The 21765-nt window shown below is 39.1% G+C and overlaps 7 protein-coding genes across 7 annotated transcripts; 4 read left to right on the top strand and 3 right to left on the bottom strand.

The window, feature by feature from the left end:
• The first annotated feature begins 312 nt into the window (after positions 1-312).
• Positions 313-2309, top strand: MONOS_1565 (Peptidyl-prolyl cis-trans isomerase-like 4). The gene is made up of 7 exons (XM_067868541.1): positions 313-331; positions 393-590; positions 640-1003; positions 1067-1183; positions 1269-1469; positions 1541-1637; positions 1705-2309. The coding sequence occupies exons 1-7, from the start codon at positions 327-329 to the stop codon at positions 2055-2057; spliced, it is 1335 nt and encodes a 444-aa protein (XP_067720649.1). The 5' UTR covers positions 313-326; the 3' UTR covers positions 2058-2309.
• A 175-nt stretch (positions 2310-2484) lies between these two features.
• Positions 2485-5149, bottom strand: MONOS_1564 (long-chain acyl-CoA synthetase; the record flags this gene model as incomplete). Its single annotated transcript, XM_067868530.1, has 3 exons — positions 2485-3018; positions 3172-5047; positions 5110-5149. 3 exons carry the CDS (start codon positions 5147-5149, stop codon positions 2625-2627), a joined length of 2310 nt encoding a protein of 769 aa, XP_067720648.1. The 3' UTR covers positions 2485-2624.
• Positions 5150-5191: 42 nt separating this feature from the next.
• MONOS_1562 (Translation initiation factor eIF-2B subunit gamma) lies at positions 5192-6777 on the top strand. Its single transcript, XM_067868508.1, has 6 exons — positions 5192-5375; positions 5459-5631; positions 5690-5833; positions 5907-5998; positions 6066-6341; positions 6496-6777. The coding sequence occupies exons 1-6, from the start codon at positions 5204-5206 to the stop codon at positions 6614-6616; spliced, it is 978 nt and encodes a 325-aa protein (XP_067720647.1). The 5' UTR covers positions 5192-5203; the 3' UTR covers positions 6617-6777.
• A 25-nt stretch (positions 6778-6802) lies between these two features.
• Positions 6803-11586, bottom strand: MONOS_1561 (putative Signal recognition particle receptor FtsY; the record flags this gene model as incomplete). The annotated part of the gene is made up of 2 exons (XM_067868497.1): positions 6803-11440; positions 11506-11586. The coding sequence occupies 2 exons, from the start codon at positions 11584-11586 to the stop codon at positions 6866-6868; spliced, it is 4656 nt and encodes a 1551-aa protein (XP_067720646.1). The 3' UTR covers positions 6803-6865.
• Positions 11587-11759: 173 nt separating this feature from the next.
• On the top strand, positions 11760-12703 carry MONOS_1560 (uncharacterized protein; the record flags this gene model as incomplete). Its single annotated transcript, XM_067868486.1, has 4 exons — positions 11760-11889; positions 11957-12169; positions 12242-12372; positions 12437-12703. 4 exons carry the CDS (start codon positions 11760-11762, stop codon positions 12539-12541), a joined length of 579 nt encoding a protein of 192 aa, XP_067720645.1. The 3' UTR covers positions 12542-12703.
• A 7-nt stretch (positions 12704-12710) lies between these two features.
• Positions 12711-18757, bottom strand: MONOS_1559 (Vacuolar protein sorting 34B (Vps34B); the record flags this gene model as incomplete). Its single annotated transcript, XM_067868474.1, has 8 exons — positions 12711-13073; positions 13199-17439; positions 17606-17669; positions 17771-17922; positions 17987-18114; positions 18177-18327; positions 18381-18519; positions 18590-18757. The coding sequence occupies 8 exons, from the start codon at positions 18755-18757 to the stop codon at positions 12894-12896; spliced, it is 5223 nt and encodes a 1740-aa protein (XP_067720644.1). The 3' UTR covers positions 12711-12893.
• Positions 18758-18919: 162 nt separating this feature from the next.
• Positions 18920-21681, top strand: MONOS_1558 (uncharacterized protein; the record flags this gene model as incomplete). Its single annotated transcript, XM_067868464.1, has 5 exons — positions 18920-18946; positions 19016-19249; positions 19338-19369; positions 19458-20475; positions 20666-21681. The coding sequence occupies 5 exons, from the start codon at positions 18920-18922 to the stop codon at positions 21590-21592; spliced, it is 2238 nt and encodes a 745-aa protein (XP_067720643.1). The 3' UTR covers positions 21593-21681.
• Positions 21682-21765: the final 84 nt, after the last annotated feature.

Below are 21765 nucleotides of genomic sequence, written 5' to 3'. Positions count from 1 at the left end.
TATTTTATAAGTTGAGAAAATAGAATGTGATAGAATTTGTCTTGAATCCCATATTTTCATTGAATCGATCGACTCTCTAATTTTTTCTGGTGAGGTTTCGTAAAATAATCCTCTACGAACTTTATTCCATTCTTCCCATGAACAATATGGTGTTGACGAAAAAACACGACACTAAGGAGAGAAATCAACACAAAAAATTCACACATATTGAACAACAGAAAATAAAATCGAATAAAATACGCAAATACCATCATCAATGTCCAACTTTTCAAAAAAATGAATGATCAAATATATGAAAATTTTGATATGGTTAACATAAGATCAAAATGAGGTTTGATTGCGTTATATCTTTTTATAATGAGCATATCAATGCTTTATTTTATTTTGTTCAGTGTACTTTTAGAAACTTCAAAAGGGGACATTGTTATTGATTTGCATCATACAATTTGTCCAAAGACATGCTTAAATTTTCTAAAATTGTGCAAACTGAAGTATTATAATTGTTGCATATTTCATCAACTTCGGCAGAACTTTACAATTCAAACAGGAGATCCAACGGGCACAGGGACTGGTGGAGAATCTATTTGGGGGCATGAATTCAATTGCTTTTTTTTTATTTCATATTTTATTTTTCAAAAGAATTTTGGAAGGTCCAGAAAAACGTTTTTTCAAAGATGAAATTAGTCCTTTACTTCGTCATGAAAAAATAGGAACTGTTTCAATGGCACATGGAAAAGAGAATGAAAATGCATCTCAGTTTTTCATTACACTCGATGAGAACCTTGCATCTCTTGATGGAATTTATACTATATTTGGTCAAGTTGTTGAAGGAATAGATGTTTTAATGGAAATGAACGAAATGATAGTTGATGAAAAAAGAAAACCAATTCAGAATATGAGAATCTATCACACCATCGTTCTTTTTGATCCTTTTGCAGATTTGCCTGGAATGATTGCTTTGGTTCCTCCTTCTTCTCCAATAATTGAACCAAAAAAATATTTAGTTTGAAAATATTTATAAATGACAACTAATTTCCTTTTAACGTAACTTTTATCTTTCAATCAGGACTATCTTCCTGAAGATTACGAAGATGTTGATGAAGAAGGTCCTGAAAAAGAAGAAATGGAAGTTGAACGCATTGCCGCTCAAACAGCCCGTTCAAATGCAGTTGCATTGGAAATTGTTTGAATTTTCATACAAAATTGTTTTTTAAAAATTCAGTTTTTTATCTTCTGTCTTTTTGACATTTCCATATTGGATGCTACAGCTTGGAGATTTACCAGATGCATCTGTAAAACCTCCTGAGCGAACTTTATTTGTTTGCAAACTCAACCCTGTTACCGATGAAGAAGGACTAACTCTGATTTTTTCCCGTTTTGGTGCAATTACAAAATGTGATGTTGTTCGGGATCCAATATCACACAAGTCAAAATGCTATGCATTTATCGAATTTGAAAAGAAGGCAGATGTTTGTCCTTTTTTTAACAATACATTTTAATGGAACCACTGCTATTTCATGAACATTTTTTTGGATTTTAGTGTGAAGCAGCATATTTTGCAATGAACAATTGTCTTATAGACGACAGGCGCATCCTTGTAGATTTTAGTCAAAGCGTTTCAAGACAAAAATACATACGTTTGCTGAAATTTTGTATCATCACATATTTTTCGTGTTGTACTTTTCTTTTTTTCCTTCATGTTAGCTTCAATTACACGCCATGTGGAAGAAGTCAAAAGGCGCCTTCGAGCTTTAAAGGAAAAAGAACGCAAAAATTCTTCAAGATTCGAACCCAAAAGAGAAAGCGGACGCGAACATTCTAGAACTTCCGTCCGAGTTAGTAGATGGGGTACACTGTCATCAGAACAAGCAAATTCAAAAAAGAAAGATGATAATGCATCATCAACTGAATCAGAATCATCTTCGCCAACATCTATTCGAAAGCATCATAGATCACATGATCATGAAATGAAAAGAGATAAATCACATTCAAAAGAAAGATCTCATCACTCTAGGCATCACCACAGCACTCATCATCATTCACATAAAATAAAATGAGCTTACTCTGAGAAAAAGTAATAACTTCATAGGAAATGAAATGATTAAAAAAACGTATGCAACAGGCTATATGGCAGCGCTATTTTCATGTGATTATTGTTCTTAAAGAGAAAGTTCATCGATAAATATATTTTCTTCGTTTAATGATAATTTTTCAGGCGGTTTTTAATGTTACACTTCCATAATCTTCATGACTTTTGAGCTTCTTGATTAAGATAATCAAGATCATGTAACAACATTCCGAGATCTTGCAATGTTTCATTCAATAACACTGAAAGGTTTTCGTCTGTTCTAAAAGAATGAAAATTATAAATATTTAAAAAAGAGCATTATTAAAAAAACATGAAAATACATGTTCGATTCATTCTTAATATTCGTTTCTTCGTTTTCACAGCCTGATTTTTCTATTTCCATGAATACTGAAATTAAAAAAGGGAATTCGATCACTATTGAAACATACTTAATTATGAAAATAAATTGTAAAAAGAACAAAATCCTTTACAAAGAAAAAAATACATTTCAAAAATTAAAAATTAAATTCGACATGAATGAGTGAAAAAAGAAGAATTACGCCTGAATTTCAGAATAGCAATTTGTCAGAGCATTTCTGTAATTCTTAATGATAAGGAAGCGCTTGAGTTTGAGCGATGGTGTAACGTATTCCTCAGAAAACGGCTTATCCATCACAATAATATTATGAGCCATCTGATATGAATTGAGACCAGCAGCTTTTCCAACCATTGTCAATTCTTGCAAAAGCATTTTCTTCAGCTCCGGTTTTTGAGTCAACTCGCTCCATTCCACTCCTTTCCATTCAGGATGCGCTGCTTCTGCCCACTTTTGCACAGTGGCTGCACGAGGACACACCAACGCAACCGAATACCTCCATTCGGACTCACCGTGAACAAAGACCTGCTCAACATATTCGCTTCGAAGATACACAGCTTCTGTCACTTCAGGACTGAAATGATTGTAATTCATTGAATTAAAAAAAAAAAAAAAAAAAAAAAAAAAATTAATTCGAAAAATAAATAAATAAATAAATAAATAAATAAATAAATAAATAAATAAATAAATAAATAAATAAATAAATAAATAAATAAATGATCCATACGCGATATATTCTCCTTGAGCCAGCTTGAATATGTTCTTCTTCCTGTCTACAACATAAAGATTTCCTTCTTCATCAAATCGCCCAATGTCCCCAGACTTCACAAACCCGTCCTCTGTGAATGCCTCTCTGCTCTGCCAGGGGTCTCTGAAATACCCGTGGAACACAGCAGGCCCTCTCATCAGGATCTCCCCTTCTCTTCTCGCTGCATCATAGTCCATCTCTGGCACAGACACCAGTTTCGTCTCCACCGAAGACATGACTGGGCCGCAGTGGCCGAACGTGTTGAATGCCGGGTACTTTGGAATAGCCCCCGAGCAGGTCGTCTCAGTCATGCTGTAGCCACACTGGATGGGGAGAGACAGCACACACTGCAGATACTCGTGCACCTTCGGGTTCAGAGGCGCTGAGCCACACATCACAAACACAAGCTTCCCGCCAAGCTTCTCCTTCGTCTTGTTGAACACAAGCTTGTCCAGCCACGGAGTGTCGTTTCGGTTCTCCTTGTGCGCTTTCTTCTTCTTGTCAAAGCAAGTGTTGAAAATACCCCTGGCACAACCTCCCATCTTCTCCACTCCCGCAACAAAGCTCTCATACACCCTGTTTAATATTCTGGGCACCCCAACAAATAGCGTAGGCTTCAGCACGTTAATTTCCGCTACCAATTCTCTGGTGTCGCCAGAGTAATATCCTATTTTCGAGCCCATGATAAGCAGGGCATACTCAATCAGCCTCTCAAACACATGCGCCAAAGGAAGATACGCATAGTACGAATCTTCTGGTGTGAACACATCCATCCCAGCAATAAAGCCTGCCGTCACAGTGGAAAGAAGATTTGAGTTCTTCAGAATAACTCCCTTTGGAACACCAGTTGTTCCAGAGGTGTACATAATAGACAAGATATCATCTGACTTGGGCCTTTCGGCTTCAACATGGTTCTTGGCTCCATGTGCAACAATCTCATCCCATGTGAATAAACGATAGTGGAGATTGCTAAGTGGCTGAGATGAGGCAGATGTGGAGTCGGTAGAAGAGGAAGAAGCTGAAGCTGAAGATGAAGATGAACTTTCTGGAGTGGCTGAAGAAGATTCAGCCGCTTTGCCTGAATCATTTGTTGTTCCATCCTCTTCTTCCACCAAAGGTTGAATGGGAAGACCATACAGGGTTCCCAATTTTCCAGTAAACTTTTTGAATTCTTCTTGAGGATCTGGTGCTGCACTTAATCCATTATTGTGAGTTGTAGGATCAGTAGGATCATACGTTTCAGAGAAATAGTCGTGGTCATCTTCTTCAATACGTGACAAAACTGAAAAATCACGAGGCGGGAAGTCCTTTGAGAGCTCTGCTGCTCCATGTCCAAAAACAACAACAGCCTTCAAATTGGGGCAGCACCGAGCAGCTTTTTTGATAACAGGGAAAAGATCAGTACTGACAAATACAATACGAGTATTCGAATGATTAATAGCATATGGCACAGCCTCTGGTCCAAGTGATGTGTAGAGCGGAACAGAGCAGAAACCATATGTCATTAGAGTAATGTCCATCGTCATAAACTCTGTGCAAGTAATTGACATCACGCCAATACGATCTTTCTTTTTACATCCCAAAGCAACAAGAGCGCTACCTATATCTTCGACATTCTTCCAAAGTTGTTTAAATGTTATCCACGAATAGTCTCCGAATTTTCCATTTGGAAGCTTAACTCTGTTACCCATACACGGGTGGTCCGGCCATTTTGCAACACTTTCACGTATATGGTCGCACAATGTTTCACAATTTTCTTTGTATCTTGTTGCGGTAGGTTTTGACTTGTCAGGGCGAAATGGACAAGTATAAATTGGGGTTTCAGAAACAATGCTTTCTGAAGAACTGGATGCTTCTATGATAAAATAAAATTAAGAAAACCTTATTAAATTAAAAATTAAGCAAAGCTATAAACACCTGTTTGCGATTCCACCTTCGTTGAAGAAGAAGAATCCATTGAAAAATTAATAGTCCCTTTTTTCGATTAAATGATGCCATTACAGAAAATTTTATGGAAGAAAAAAGATCAACACCTCCCCAAGAATTCCTTGTTGTCATTTTAGCAACAAAAAGTGGTTTAGGGCGTGACACAGATATACAAATACTTCCTTCTCTCATTGAAATAAAAGGACAGCCACTTCTCATCCACCAAATTGTGAATGGAGTAAAATCTGGCTTTTCAGGTTTGTAAAACAAAGACAATTTTCAACATTCATATAGTCGTATTGACGGCAAAATTTCTTGCACATTCTTTTTAAAAAATAAGATTTTATAATTGTATATGAAGAAGGAGACGAAGATGTTCAAAAATGTGTCAAAGTAGCACAAGAAAATGCTAAAGAATTTTTCAAGTTGACAAAAATAAGATTTAGTTCAGTTTCGCATGATGTTTCACAGAAATCAGCTTCCATGCTTCAGAGCATTGCTCCCTTATTAACTGTTTGAATTTTTTCTGCTCTAGGCTTCTTTTTTCTAAATTGAAATTCATCTGATTAAGACTGACTTTATTGTAATAGAAGGAAATGTTGCTTTCAACTTTCCTTTGTTTAGGCTTGTTGATATGCATAAGGCAAGAAAGGCTGCTTGCACAGTTGTTTTGAAAGATAGAGGCGAAAAAGGAGTATCAAAAGATGCAATTGCTGTTTGCGATTTCTATTTCTTAGCTGCTTTCAACGATTTCTAAAATTACACATTTCATATTGTGATTGCTTTAGAATTTAATTGGATTTTGCGAAGATTCATCACGACTTGTTGTGTGGCTGCCTGAGAGCTCACAGTACTCAATTCCAGATGAAGTTCTGTTAGAGTTTGACTTCTTTCTTGCGTTTTTTATGGAACTAATATTGTTTCATTTATATCCTCATTTTAATTAGATTTCCATGCATTCAACTGTCAACATCATTGGAAGCAATGATGGTTTTCATAATGTCCACAAAAATCATGCCATTCATTGCAGCTCAAACTGACATGTCCTTTGGAAGCATTTCCTTTGATATCGTCCCGTTTCTCGTTTCAAAACAACCGCTGAATCTCACATTTCCTGCAGATGAAGAGAGCGACGAGGAACAATCAGGATCTTCTTCTTCGCAGATTATAATCCACTCTGATTTGACTGAGTCTGATAAAGAAAAAGCACCACAACCCATTTCGTTTGCTTCTGTTTCTCCTTTTTCTTCGTTCATTCCTTAATGTCTTCATTATTTATTGCTATTGTTATTTTGACTTTCTTATAAACGATTTCTTTTTCTTTTTAAAATTTCAATCCTTTATTTATCTTTCTATCATCCTTCTCTTTCCATTCAGAACATATGGCTTCTTTGTCCAAAAGGACTTTTGCGAGCGAATCACATCCCAGGCATCGCTGAAGCTGGTGAAGAACGTTCAGGAAAAAAGCAAAGAACCGCTTTTCACACTTCTTCCGTAAATTGCTTCTTTCGAATTCAATTATCATCAAAAACATTAATTTTTAAATTTTTATTTTTGCATTGCATTTCTCTTATGTTAGATTTTGTGTTTATCTTTTTTACGTTTTTATTTGTTGCTATCACTTCACGATTCCTCCACTGAATAAATGCATTCTTTCTTCTCGTACATTCCTTTTAACAAGTTCTTCATTTGGTATTTGTTTCCGTCTTCTTCTTTATAATTTCTTTTCTTTTTTTTACCCCTCCTTTCACAACCAACCGAATGTGGATCTTCTTGAATTTCTTGGCTTATAATCATCATCAAATGGGTCATCGCTGCTTTCATCCAATTCATCTGCCTTGTAATCTTCAAGTTCAACTTCTTCTTCTTTTTGTTGTTTTATTTTTTCTAATTCTTTCATCATCCTTACAATATTTTTAATCTCTTTTCTCTTTTCTTCTTCCTTTTTCTCCGCCTCATCATCAAATGGATCTTTGTCATTATCTGCTTTCTCACCCACACTTTCATCGCTTGACAATCCTTCAAACAAAGACGAGTCACTATCACTGTCATTGTCATTGTCACCGTCACTGTCAGATGCAAGCTCCTCTTTTTTCACTGGAGGAATGATGTTCTTTGGCTGAAGTTCTACTTGTTGTTGTTGTTGTTGCTTTTGTTGTTGGAATGCAGAATTAACTTGCTCATTAAATTCTATGCTCTGAGGATTTGACTCACTTATGCTTTCATCAGATTGCTGAGCATCTTTTGCTTGCATAGAAAGCATTTGATAAACAGAAATATCTGCTTCTCTACTTTGTGCACCTTCATCTTCAATAGGATGTTCTGCAGCTCTTTCAATTTCATTCTCTTTTTTGTTCTCCGATTCTTCTGCATTTGATCTCCCTTCCTCCACTTCGTGTGCTTCTTCTTTCAATTCTACCGAATTTCTTTCCATTGTTCCTTCCATTGTTTCGAAAAGCTCTTTTTCTTCTTTTTGATAACCTTCTTCTTTCTCAATAAGTTCAAAGTCATCATTCTTCTCTGCAATCTCATTCTCTCCTTTGTTCTCTGCCATTTCTTCTTCGTCTGTATCATCGAAAAAGTCATCATCACTTAGTTCTTCCATCTCTTTTTCTTCTTTCATCACTTCTTCTTCTTTGTTTCCTTCTGCTTTCATCTCTTCTGCTTCTTTAAAACCTTTCCCTTCTTCTTCTTTTTCTTTTTCTTCCTCTTCTGCCACTGCTTCTTCATTCACTGCATTTGCCACTGCTTCTGCTTCTTCTCGGTTTTCATTTATTTCTTCTTCATCGGATTCATCAAAGAAATCATCATCACTCAATTCTGTTGTTTCTATTTCATTCTTCTTCTCTACGGACTCATCTACTGTTAACTTTCCGTCCTCTTTTTCCTCTTTCATCACATCTGATATTTCCAGACTTTCTTCTTCTTCTTCCAACCAATTTTCTTCCTCTTCCTCTTCTTCTTCTCTTTTCAATCTTTCTTCTTCTTCTTCTTTCTTTTTCCTTTCCTCCTCTTCCTTCCTTCTTAATCTTTCTTCCTCTTCTTTGCATTTTCTTTCTTCTTCCTCTTTTCTCTTTCTCTCTTCTTTCTCTTTCCAAATTCGCTCAACCTCTTCTTTTCTCAATCGTTCTTCTTCTTCCTTCCTTTTCTTTTCTGCCTCTTCTTTCCTTAAGCGCTCCTCCTCCACTTTCTTTTTCCTTTCTTCCTCTGCTTTTCTCATTCGTTCTTCTTTTTCTTTCTTTTTCCTCTCTTCTTCCTCCATTCGTTTCCTTTCCTCTTCTTTTCTAATTCTTTCTTCTTCTTCTCGTCTCAATCTTTCTTCTTTCTCCTTTTTGATTCTCTCTTCCAATTCTCTCTTCTTCCTCTCCTCTTCTCTTCTTTTTCTTTCCTCCTCTTCTTTTATAATTCGTTCTTCCCTTTCCCTTTTCAACATTTCCTCTTCTTCTCTCTTCTTTCGCTCTTCTTCTTCCTTCCTCTTTCTCTCTTCCTTTATTCTTTTAATCTTTTCTTCTTCTTCTTCTTTTCTCTTTCTCTCTTCTTCTTCTCTTCTGATGTGCTCTTCCTCTTCTTTCTTCCTCTTCTCTTCCTCTTCTTTTTTCAATCTTTCTTCAAATTCTTTTCGAAGTTTTGCTTCAACTTCTCTTCTTATTCTTTCTTCTTCTTCCTTCATACTCTTCATTATTCTTTCTTTCTCTTCTTCTTTCTCTCTCATTTTTCTCTTCATTTCTTTTATTTCTTCTTCTTTCTCTTTCATTTCTTTCATCTTCTTCTCTTTCTCTTCCTTCTCTTTCTTTAATTCTTTCTCCAATTTTTTCAATTCATCTTCTTTCTCTTTCTTTTCTCTTTCTTTCTCATTCATCATCTTCATCATCTCTTTTCTTTCTTTCTCTTTCTCTTTCTCTTTTCTTTCCTCTTCTTCTCTCTTTTCTTTCTCTTTCTTCTTCATTTCTTCAATTTCTTTTTCTTTTTCTCTCAAATTCATTTGCAATTTCTTCATCTCTTCTTCTTTTTTCTTCCTTCTCTCTTCTTCTTCTCTTTTAATTCTCTCCTCCTCCTCTTTTCTCCTCTTTTCTTCCTCTTCTTTCCTCTTCCTCTCTTCCTCTTCTTTTCTTAATCGTTCTTCTTCTTTTTTCTTTCTTTCTTCCTCCTCTTTCCTTTCCCTCTCCTCTTCCTCCTTTCTCTTTCTTTCCTCTTCTTCCCTCTTCTTCATTTCCTCTTCCTCTCTTCTCTTCCTCTCTTCTTCTTCCTTTTTGATTCTTTCTTCTTCCTCTTTCTTCCTCTTTTCCTCTTCTTCTTCCAGCTTCAATTTATTCTCATCTTCCTTTTTCTTCAATTCTTCTTCTTCCTCCTCATACTCCTCATACTCCTCATATTCTTCGTATTCTTCATCATCTTCCTCCTCTTCCTCCTCTTCTTCCTCTTCTTCCTCCTCTTTGAATTCATCTATTTCATTATCCTCATCATCTTCCTCCTCTTTCTCATCTGACTCTGACTTCTCAAAGTTAAATTCCTCTTCTTCTTCTTCTTCGCTTTCATTCTCATCAACACTTTCATAATCATTATCATCATCTTCCTCCTCTTCTTCTTCAAACTCTTCATTCTCCTCCATCTCTTCACTTTCTTCTTCTTCTTCCCCTTCTTCCTCTTCCGTTTCCTTCTCTTCCTTGCTATTCGCTCTCATCCTCATCCTTTCCTTGTTGAATGCATCAAATGCACTCTTCAAGTCCTCCAAACGCTCAAATGTCATCTTAAATCGAACTGACTCACACGGCAGATTCAACGCCATCACTTGCTTCAGCGCACGCTTCTTGTTCCGTTCCAGCTCTTTTGTCATCAGAAACACTCTTTTTTGCTCTTCTTCCTCTGCTTCTTTCCGTCTTTGCTCTGCTTCTGCATCTTCCTTGGTGATGTGTACTGATTGTGTGCTGCCTTTGAATGGATGAGAGGCTGACTGAAACTTTACTGTGGAGGCATATTGATGGAGGAGAAGCTCAGCAGACGAAACGAGTGGGCGAGATTTTGAAGAGGAAGACGACTGAGAAGAAGAAGAAGACGAGGATGAGGAAGAGATCGCGTTTTGTTTCACTGGTGTTTGCAAAGGCGCTGGAGCTGGCTGCTTATTTGAAGAAGAAGAAATCGGGCGGAGCAGAGATTTAAACAATTTAGCAGAAAATAAAGAAGATTGCGGAGTAGAAGGCGTCTGTGTTCGAACTTTGCCCGCTGAAGGAATCGGCGGAGACGGCTGTGGCTTTGTGACAGGCAGTGAGAAAGAGTTGGAGCGAGACATGCTATTTGAGGATTGCACAGTTGAATTATCTGATTCTGCAGGCTTTTGCAGAGGTAAAGGAAGAGAAGTGTTAGAAGGAGATGTGGAAGATAGAGACCTCGACAGCACCGGAGAGGCAGACTTTGAGGATGATTCAGTTTTCCCTTCAGAAGCCGCTTCTGTGTCATTTGGGATGGACGTGAATGAATATATCTTCGAGAAAATCCTTCGTAATTCGTCCAAAACAGGAGCTGAATGCGACACTTGCTTGACAAGATGAGGCGGAAGAAATGGATGCTCTTTGTAATTTGATGCTTGCACTTTAGTTGTTTTCTTTTTAATTGCCTTTTCTTCCTTTTCGCTGTCTTTTTCCTCCTGTGCTTTGTGACTCAGAACTGAAATATGCTCATTTATTCTGACATCATTTCTCCTCGGATCCCAGACAAAAGGTGATGAGAAGCGGCTCTCGTGACTGGAAAAGAAAGGCAGCGGATCGAACGTTTCTTTTGGAATTAAGCTGCTAAGGTTATGTGAGTTGCTCGAATTTGTTTCAGAATTCTCTTTGTTTGAAGAAGGTAAACTCTCTTTTTTATTTTCCTTTCCATCTAAATGAGATCTTAATCTATACTTAGCTGAAGCTTGTATTTTACCGCTAACCTTGTCTTTAACTTGTATCGTGGAAATGCGTGAATCACCATATTTCTCTGGGTGGAACCAATAGTCAATTATATTCACCAAACCAGTGGGCGTTTCATCAAAATTGTATTTATCAGGAGAAAATTGTTGATTGCAAATTTCTTGCGTTTGAGAGATATTATTATTTATCGAAGAAGAAAATAAAGATGGAGATTTTTTCTGAAAACGTCGAAAATTACTTTCCTTTTCTTCGTCAATGTTCGGTTCATTCATTTGAATGTCCAAATCATCGTCAAATAATTGGTCGCTTTGTTCTTCTTGGTCGCATCCTTCAAAATAAGATTCGTCGTTATATGCGGACGTTTCATTTTGAAAGTTATTTGGAACATCAGAATGAGCGAAATCGTTATTCAGAGAATTCTAAAATATCAAGATTGAAAAATATAATTTCTCTTTAATCATATCTTGAAAATTCATATGCTAACCTGTATTTCTCCAAAAGATGAATGATTAACGGCAAATTCAGACGTATTTCGAGCTTTTTCATCAGAAGTTTCAAAGCTCATTTTAAATACAAATTATTAAATTCTTCCCCAGCAAAGACAGATAATAATGTGACTTCAATTTTTAAATCGAAAACAATTTCTTTTATAAATTTAAACAGCGTTAAAAGAAATTTTAAAATAAAGCTTGATCAAATAATGATCAAACAGTTCCTGTAATTAACATCTGGCAGTTTATGTCCAAGCCAAAAGCAAAGAAAGGACCAAAGAAACCAGGAGCAGGAGATAACGATGAAGAGAAAGAGCGTCTTAAAGAAGAAACAGTTAGAAATACTGTGAGAATTGAAGCACTTGAAAGAGAACTTTGTTTGTTATTAAATTGAAATTTCTTTCATTATATAAAACGCTCTCAAAATTTTCTTTTGGAAAAAAGTCGTACGAAAAGAACAAACACGTCAAGCTGTGAGAGCAAAAAGTGAAGTTGAAAGTAGAGTTGGAGAATTTAGTGATTTAATTGATTCTGAAAAGGGCGACAGAAGCGACATTGTTGCAGACATGACTAGACAATACAAGGATATGCAAGAATTTTTAATTGCAAAAAACAATGAGCTTGAGCAAAAAATACAGCAATTGCAGGATGAAATGGGTATTTTTTTCTTAAATTTTGTTTTTAAATTTCATGACTATCCTTGTATTTTTTATGATTTCATAATTTCAGTTTTTCTTCAAATGTCATTTGAAAAGACATCTGCTGAAAAAGATGTAATCATAGCAGAAAAAGATAAACAAATTCAACAAATTCAATCGAAAATAGATGATATGACAGAACAATTCAAAGACATGTTACAGGTAATTGTTTCATTTTTAGATACTTTACAATTTATATACTTTTTAATATTCTGTTCCATCATAGTCAACATTGGAAAAACTCACAGAAAAAGTTAGAACAGGAGGAGAATGGTCAGAAGAGCTTCTCCCTGACAAGAGCAAACTGGAAGAATATGGAATTCATCTTTAAATTATTCTCTCTCTCTCACTTTTTTTCCAACTTTTAATCTTTTCCCCATTTCATTCTGCTGAACAAACCACATCACCACATCATGTTTTGTTGGAAGTTCAAACAAAAATCGCTTTATTTAGACTTTCATCAAAATGGCAGCAAAGACAACATAAAAATAAAAGCAGGCTTTATTGTGAAAAAGGACGCACACTGTTAAATCAAGATCATTAAACAATACATTTCATTAAAAATAAAATTATCAAAAAATTAACAAAAAAAATCAGAATTCTTGAATAAATAATTCACATCAAAACAATAATTTAAAATGAAAAATGAGAGAAAATTCAACACTTTGATTGTTGAATATTGTTCAATGTGCTTTAATATGTATCCATTCATTAAGCTGAGTCCATTTGCATGTTCTGGCTTTCTCTATCAATTTTTTCATGTGTATCGCAGCTTCGTCTTCAGTTTTGTTAAGCACAAGTTTTTTCTCTATCCACAAGATATCGCTGTCTTTAGTCAGCTCCGGAATACCAGTTGAAAGCATCTAATAAAACAAATACATTAGTTTAAAAATAATTTCAACAAGACATATTGAACATCACAATTGTGAAAGAATAAATATTTTATTAATCAAAATAAAAAAAAAATACTATAAATCAATTTCCAAACCAGCATAAACAAGTTCATCAGCAGATTCGAGTTCTTCCTCAGAATGTTAAAAGCCCTTACACACAAGTCCTGGAAGAGATGGTACGTGGGGCTTCCTGGGTCGCCCAGCACGAAAGCGAATGCTGGTGTGAACACAAATGGCGCTTTCTCTCTCTGAATCCCGAACTTCTTCTTAAAGTTGCCCAGGAAATGCCCAAAGTCAATGTGGAACATCCTTCCATCTGTACGGCACATGAGGTTGTCGTTGTGTCTGTCTCCTATCCCCAGCACATGCGTCGCCACACAATACCCTGCACACGAATACGCAAAGTTCACCCGCGCCTTCTCAAACAACGCTGAGTCCCCTCCGCACTGCGCAAGCAGCCAGTCCACCATGTAGTCCTTCGACCACGCCTTGTTCGCCCCTCCCGCATCCTTCGTGATGTGCGCTATCGTCTCTGACTCCCGCACAGCCTCTATAAACCCTTCGTTATCCCCAGTCGTCTGTGCACCATAGATCGACAGGCACAAGTCGAGCCCTTCTCTCTTCCACAGCATGTCCATCACTCGGAACACCTGCAGCGTCAGCTGGTCTTGTCTGATATCGTCCCCTACTTTGAACAGCACCATCAAATTGCCCTGGTTCCGCTCCCAGTTCGCAAACGTCAGCCACAGCGGCTTCTTCTTCGAGTCCATCACTCTGCACTTCTCCTTTACAAACGACCCGACCTCAAAGTCCGGCGCCAGCGGCAGTATCCACCGCTGCCCCTTCGGCATCTCCTCCAGCTCCTTCTGCAGCGCTGCTTTCTCTTCGTCTCTGTTCCGCTTCACCTTCTGCATCCGCTGCGCCAGCCCCACCAACTGCGTCAGCAGCGTCGCTTCACCAACCACAAGATCCCTGTGCTTCCCACACCCTTTCAGATACTCCCCAACCATCAGCCCGTACCTCTCTCTGATGTATGCATTGTGCAGCTCTGCCTTCAGATGCCACACAAGCGCATGGCCCAGGCTGTTTGGTGCATTCCACGCCCTCTTCACCAGCAGCCTTGCCAGGGCTGAGTCATGGAAGGGCTCGTTCTTCAGCACCTGCACCAGCTGCAACAAGAACGGCTCCAGGTCTTCATCGCTCATCGCATCAATCCACTCCACTGCTTTTGCCCTCACCATCGGATCCGCAAACTTTGCGTCCAGCAGCTCCAGCGCATCGGCTGGGTTCATCGGAGCCCACCGTCTTAGCAGATAGTGCGCCTCAATCACTTGCGAGCGGTTCTGCCACCACAAACACCGCAGATACTTCGGCAGTGCAGCAGGGATACCCACAAGGGCATATCTGTGCCTGAGCAAAAGAGTGGCCTCTGCTTTGTCTATTGGAAGGAGAAGGTCTCTGTGAAGGATGTCGACAATCGTCTTCCATTCAGATGTGGATGGGAGTGGAACAGAAGCAACGAGACGAGGGTCGATGGCAGCACAATAAGATGTGGGGGCATTGAGAGGAATGCCCGCTGAGGATACAGCAGCAGAGAGCGGTGGAAGAGTAGAAGTGGAAGAAGATGAGGCTGAAGCTGAGGCAAAAGCAGAGGTCGGAGGTGAGTCTGAAATGGAGGAGGAGACAACAGAGGCAGAGGAGAGCGAAGGTGAAATGGCAGAAGAAGCAGAAGACTGGCGATAGAGAGGGAAAAGAGGCACAGAAAAATCGATGTCCACCTGCCCCGCTGGCTCCAGCCGCTGCTTCTTCTTTGCAAGTGCGTCGGCAGCAGCTGTGTGGATGTGGTGGGTGATTGACAGCGGACGTGGCAGGGCAACGGGAAATGGCTGGTTGCAGAACTGCAGTTGAGGATTTTGCATCTTTAGAGGATTGACTGGAGAAGGCCGGCAGAACTGGGGGTACTTCGCAATCGCTGCCTCTGATGCCTTTCTCAGCACAGTCTCCTGTTCTCTGTGAGCTTTTTGTGCTGCCTCAGTGAGTTCTTCTTCCAACACAATGCCAGTCACATCGTCTTCAGAGTCCGAGTCATCCTGTCTGCTCGATTTGCTTCCTCTTCGCTCGGCTTCGTCTGTCTTTTCTGGCTTTGGGCTGTCCAATGAACCCATCTGAAGTGACGATGATGATGGAACACGCTTCACTCCATCAGCTCCTGCAGTCTGATTAGACGCCAAATGGGTAGATGATGGTAATGTTCCTTGTTTTTGCAGTGAGCTGCTCGAATCGCTCTTCTGCTGCATCTTCATAAACGGCGAGGAGAACAGACGAGTGGAGGCTGGGCGGAGTGCTGGCGGATGAGCGACAGAGACAGAAGGCAAATGAGGAGACGAGGAGCTCTGTGAAAGCGCAGGAAGCATCACAGACATCGGCCTCTGTGTAGACGACGCCACAGACGCGCGGAAGGGCGACTGCACCGCCGACGCCGGCCGCTTTGTGAGGAGAAGCTCGTTCAGCTCTTCAGCGTCGTTCAGCTCCTGCGGAAATACCACAGGCGCAGCAAACGCTGGAAATCGCACGACCAGCCGCGGGGCTGAAGGATCGCCCAGGTTGCCATTGCATGTGCCGATCTCGTTCGCCTCATTGTCTGGCCACAGCGGCAGCTTCACCAGGCCGCTCTGTAGAAAGCCCCGGAAGTCGAACACAGGGCACGGCACCCATCCGATGGCCTTGTCAGACGATGATTGGATGGCCAGCTTGCCCAGCCGAGCTGTGTCTGCAGCGTTGCGCCGGCTGAGTGGCTGGATCCACAGCGTGAAGCACAGACGCGCGTGGGACGGGATCTGGCTGATGGGAATGTTCGCTCCCAACGAAGCGGAGAATTTGGGATTCTCAGAGCAGCCGATGAGAGGGGAGAGCATCGGGACAGGATGGAGACGCCTGCCACCGAATGACACAGACGCAGACACGTAAATGCCTGCATCGACTGCATCGAGGTGTGCCCCAGCTGCGATCTCCCTGAGCCGCTCTGACCAGGCAGTGCTCAGCCCATCAACGCCGACAACTTCCACAGCGAAGTTCACATTGGCCGACCACGATGAGATGTATGGCGTGGACGACTCGGCACACACATCAGCAACAGTTGAGAACGGAATGTGCGGCAGACGCGGGGCCTGCGGAGGGACAAACGTGTCTAGCGCACGCAGCGCGTGGTCTACGACAGACAGCGCATCCTGTTCCAGCACGGCAGAGAGCTCTACCAGAGACAGCTCCACTCGCTGCGGAGGGTCTGCCATCAGCATCTGCCGCACCGCCGGCTTTGCACTTACGAGCTCGTACGGCAGGTAGTAGTGCCCTTTGCCCATCAGCTTCAGCGTCAGCTTCTCCAGCGGCAGGCCAATTGTGCTCACACCCGACGGGCCCGTGCACAGAACCATAAGCTGCTCGATGGTCTTTCGTACAGTGTGGTGCTTGGATATCAGAAGCGGTTTGAGTGAAACACCATCTAAAAGACGGATGTGGACTGTGAAGGTCATCGGTAGCTCGCTCGGAAGAACAGAAAGGCAAGTTGGCTCACAAATGCGTTTTTGTTCTGGAAGGTCAAATTTGAATCCTCTTTCAAGATATTCTTCAGAAAGCCTTGCAACAGGCATTCCTTCATCGTGCCTCAGTCTGGCCATAGCTTCGCGAAAATGCTGTATCTCTTGGCTTTGACCAACATTTAGTTTAGGATCCACACTAAGGATATCAGCTTCCATCTCTTGAAGTGCTTTCACTCGTTCTGGAGTGTACTGTCCCTCAAGCCTTAAAAGATCAATTCCACAGAAAAATTGAGATGCAGTTAAAGGTTTCAACGATTTTGAAATGTCATCATCATCACTTTTTGTTTTTTGTTTTTCTTGATCAGGAGAATTCTGATTCTCGGTTTGTCCACGAGTCCTTTTAATCGCTGATGAAAGGTGATTTTCAAGCACCCTCGATTCGTGAATAACTTCAATCTTTATCGGAGTCCCAACAATCAATGCTTTTCTCACTGGCTCAAATGAGCTCATTAAAGTTGATGATGCTGGTGAGTCCGGTAAGTCTGTATTTGGTAAAACTTCCTGTGTAGACACAAAGCGAAAAAAGTACATAGAGCGAGATTGGGGCGGGTAAATTCCTTTTTTTTCAGCATTAACGAAAAGAAGGTCTCTTGTTTGAGAGATTGTTTGAGTGGATGTGATATTAAATATAACTTTGGCACGCGTATCAAAATCAAATGTAAAAAGTGCAACTGCTTGACGTCTACAACCATATCCAACTTCTTTCAAAACAGGAATGGTAGTAACCCATGGATATCTTCCTGTTGAGTCATGAAAGTCAATGTTCATGAAAAAGATCAAATCACAACCAAAATAAAACTAATTTGTGAAATGTTTTGTTGTTATAAAAGAAATTGAAACAAATGTTTTCAAAATTGATAAGTTATTTAATAATAGAGGGAGGATGAGGAATTCAATCTTGGCTACCGCATGCAGTTTCCAGCTCCTTCAGTAAGCGTTCCTCTGCATCATCTCTCAATTTTTGTTCGGTCTGCATTAATAATTTCAACAATTTAGGTGAAAAATCATATATGTTATAAATTTATAAAATAAAATCCATTAAAGTTATATGAATAATTTATGACTTCATACAGCCAGTCGTTGCTGGATTGAATTCCAGACGAAGTCTTGTTGAGTAATAATCTCTTTAAAATTACTTTCTCTTTCTTTCCTTTCATTATCAAGCATTGCTTGCATTCTTGTTTTATCATCACTGCTTCTGTGCTCTCGTTCAAGTGCCATCACTCAATTGATAGATTTTTAATAAAAAATTATCAAAAATTTATATTTTTACAAATAGAGGCAAACAGCATCGTTTTCTCTCTTCTTTGCGCTCTTCTACCATTCGTATAACAACTCCAAAATCTTTGTTAACTTCTTCAATCATTGTATCTGAATCAGCTTTCATTTGTGATTGGCCAGCCGAAAATTCAGTTCTTTTAAAAAAAGGTTTGAATTGAATTTTTTTTAAAAAAAAATAATATTTCAATTAGCACACTTTAATGTTTCTACTTCTTTATCCAGCATTTGAACTCCTTCAGAACCATCTGTACTCAACTTTTTCTTGTTTTTGAGAATATCGCAAAGGATGTTGGATTCAAACGCTTGCAATTCCTTTGTGGTACGCTTGTCAACTATTGAATATAAACCTATAAAGGTGATTTGTTGAATCATGTATTTCTGGTGAAAACACTTGCAATACCTTTATCCAATTCTGCTCCATTCTTCAATTCTTGAACGCGCTCTTTCATTATAGTGAGCGCTTGTTTATTTGATTTGGTGTATTTCTCGAAAGCACTTTGAGCTTGTTTTAATTTAACTTCTAATTCTTTTCTCATTGCCTGAAAAAAAAGTAGATTTAATTGATTCAATAATAATTGGTTACAAAGATAAATAAAAAATAAAACAAACTGATTTCTCTCGAAGAGTTGTAGAATTCAATGATTCTAACTTTTTGTGAAGCATGCTAATTTTAGCTAACCGAATTGAAGAAGAAGGAAGGGCATCAGTTTGTGATGATTGAATATCAATTGTTTGGGATATTTGCGGAGTTTTACGTCTTTGCTCGGTAGAAAACATAATTTTAATATTTACACGTGATTATTCAAAATCTATTAATTTGATATAAAGTGCAAATTTTGATATTTTGAAAAATCGCAACAAAATATGGGTTAAATAAATAATTTATATTTTTTGGAATTTTAATTCTTTTTAAAGTTTAAAATTGCCCGATTTTTTTCAATGAGCGATGATTTGCTATTTAAAGTTGTATGCTAAATATAAATTCTTTCATTGAAAGTTATTGTGCATAATTTTTGAATAAACTTCTTTTCGAAGAGTTCGAAAACAAATACAATACCTCGCGATTATGTCGGTCATTTGCTTCTTGTTGTAAACAACCAGTGCTGGGCAGTAGCTGGAAATGCTGTGTTAGCAACGAGTACAATTGATAATCGTCCACTTTTCCGCGCAACACTTCAGCATGTTGCAACTTCTATTGTTTTTGTGGAAGAGATACAGATGATTCTGATTTCCGATAATGCTGGTTACATCTGGAAAATTAAATGTGCAGTATGTTAATACAACAGAAACGTTTTTCTTTTCAACTTGGACTTTGAATAATTTGATTTTTATTTGAAATATTGATTTTTCAAAAAAGGATCCTAAAAAGATAGTTAAGGCTGGTAGATTGTTTGCGATTATCATTTTGTTATAATTGATTTAATTTTTGCGATGGTTGTGTCATCATATTTTTATTTTTTATTTTTTTATTTTAAAGATCATCAAATCCGTTAACTGCCATAAACAAAATACTTGTATCTCATCATAACCCAGATCATATTTTCGGAGCTGGTGATAACGGATGCATATATAGATGGAGCGCAAAAGAGAGCAAACAAATCGATCGAATGAAAATTGGCAATGACAGCATTACTGCTCTTTCAAGCAATGAAGATGGGCTATTGTGGATCGGAGAACGTAGCGGTCTTGTTCATTGTATTGATGAAGAGAGCGAAATTGATGAAAATTCAAGCCCTTCTCAGACGGAATCGATAAGTGAAGAAGAAAGCATTGAGGAAAAAAATGAGCTGTTTCGCCTTCGAATGCATTATCCAGTGTGTGACATTGTCAGTTTTGAGAGAAGCGCATTCATCGCCACACAAAACGGATCGTTGACGCGAATTACACTCGACTCTGATTTGCTGCTGGAGGACAGCTCGTCTGAGCAGCATTCTCCACAAGAGCCTGCTCAGTCTCCTAAGTTCACTGCATCTTCTGTTGATATTGCTTCTACTCCTATTTCATCACAATCTTCTGCTTCCTCCTCTTCATCTTCTTCATCTTCTTCATCTTCTTCTCCTCAGTCCACTCAACTTCTTCCCTCTGTTTCTCTGTGCCTTGCATATCCTGTTGTATTATGCCTATCATCAAAGACTCATTCACTGTATTCTGTCTCTGTCACATCCGAGCACCTCTCCAAAATGAAAGTGACTTTCGATTGGAAGGCACATCCACTTGCTGCTTTTGCTGCCCAACTTTATTCCTCCTCCTCCAACTTCTCATCATCATCATCTTCTTCTTCTTCTTCTTCTTCGATGAACCGGACATCCACTTCACTTGCCTCTTCATCGCATAAATCGCCTGCCTCCCCACAGAATGCAATGAGCAGCAAGCCTGTTTTGTGGCTTCTATTTGCTTCTGGTGTCACCATGACAGCCACCATTGGATCAGCTGAAACTGAAGAGGAGATGAAATCTGCAAGTCTGGTGAGACAGTCCTTGGGAAAGACATCTCAGGCATGTATTGCTTATGGATTATGCTCTAAGAGTAATTTCTGTTTTATTTGAATAATTTCAATTTTTTTTTAATTATATTTTATTGTTATTGTAATTATTTCTTCCTTTTAACACATTTATTGCATTATTTTATATTCTATTTTTTTTTTTTATTCCTTTTCTTCGAATCCATTTGATTTCAAATCAACAGATTTATTCCTTTGCACCTTCAACCACTCCGATGATGCAACGCAACACGCCTCTTTTCTCTCAATCACCTGCTCCCTCACCTTCTGCCATCTCTCCTGCCTCTTCAGTCTCTTCAGCTTCATCAGCTTCATCAGCATCTTCTTCATCATCCCCCTCTGCTTCTGCCACAGCCACAGCTACACCAGCGCATCAGTCTTCTCTGCTGTCATCCACCGTGTCCTCCTCTTTCCTGTCCTCTCCGCTGGCCACGTCGTCTCCTCTTCATTCCACACGTCAGCTGGCCCAGCCAGCCTCATCGGCACAGACACCCACTTTCACTTCAGAAGAAGTCATTGAAATAATCGCTTCCTTACAGCGAGCTGATTTGGCTGAGGGCAAAGGCAAAGGCAAAGATGGAGAAGGAGAAGGAGAAGGAGAGCAAGGAAATGCCTCTTCAATCGACAGAGCAAAAGAAGAAGCGCGTCGTCGTATTGTTGCTGAGGCGCATCGGCTGATTGCAGCTGAAGTGGAAGAGGCAGCAGCAGCAGAGGCAGAAGAGGCAGAGAACGAGAAGAGGATGGTGGCTGAGGCACAGGCTGTTCTGAAGGCGGAGAACGAGCGGTTGGACGAAGAGGCGAGGCAGTTGAGAGAGAAAGTGGAAAAACAAAAAGAAGAGTTGGAAAGGTGCGGTGATCGTGACTCGTGTTCAGATGATGATCTTGAAGTACTTGCAGAATTTTCTGAAATGATTGCAACGCAGCAGATTGTTGAAGACAAGCTCCTGAAGATGTTTGAAGACAAAAGAGCTGCTCTTAAAGAAGCTCAGATTGATTTGGAAATGAATTCACAACTTGCAGCCTCAACAATCCTTTCTGAAGAGCAAGAATTTTCGAAAACAATGATACCAATTCTTAATTTATTACAGCATGTATATCCTGAAACTAGCTGAAAATTAGTTTATTTTTATTAATACAATTCATTTCGAGTTTTATGTTTTGATCATCTCCTTAACAAAAATCTTTGACTTTTTAACTTCAACTTTGCTTTGTTGTTTTTTGATGTTTGCTCTCATTATTGGTTCATATTAAGTCCATATATTCACATTCAAAATAATTTTACGAC

This window comes from Monocercomonoides exilis (genome assembly GCF_001643675.1).
Source record: "Monocercomonoides exilis strain PA203 chromosome Unknown scaffold52-633478, whole genome shotgun sequence".
Lineage (NCBI taxonomy): Eukaryota > Preaxostyla > Oxymonadida > Polymastigidae > Monocercomonoides > Monocercomonoides exilis.
The sequence above is the reverse complement of the archived record's forward strand: the minus strand, read 5'-3'. Positions and strand labels throughout refer to the sequence as shown.

Coding starts and splice junctions, on each gene's coding strand:
- MONOS_1565 (XM_067868541.1), top strand. Junction 591..639: donor GGTGGAGAATCTATTTGGGG/GCATGAATTCAA, acceptor ATTTTTCAAAAG/AATTTTGGAAGGTCCAGAAA. Junction 1,184..1,268: donor ATGCAGTTGCATTGGAAATT/GTTTGAATTTTC, acceptor TGGATGCTACAG/CTTGGAGATTTACCAGATGC.
- MONOS_1562 (XM_067868508.1), top strand. CDS start 5,204: ATGGAAGAAAAAAGATCAACACCTCCCCAAGAATTCCTTGTTGTCATT. Junction 5,632..5,689: donor GCATTGCTCCCTTATTAACT/GTTTGAATTTTT, acceptor CATCTGATTAAG/ACTGACTTTATTGTAATAGA. Junction 6,342..6,495: donor AAAGCACCACAACCCATTTC/GTTTGCTTCTGT, acceptor CTTTCCATTCAG/AACATATGGCTTCTTTGTCC.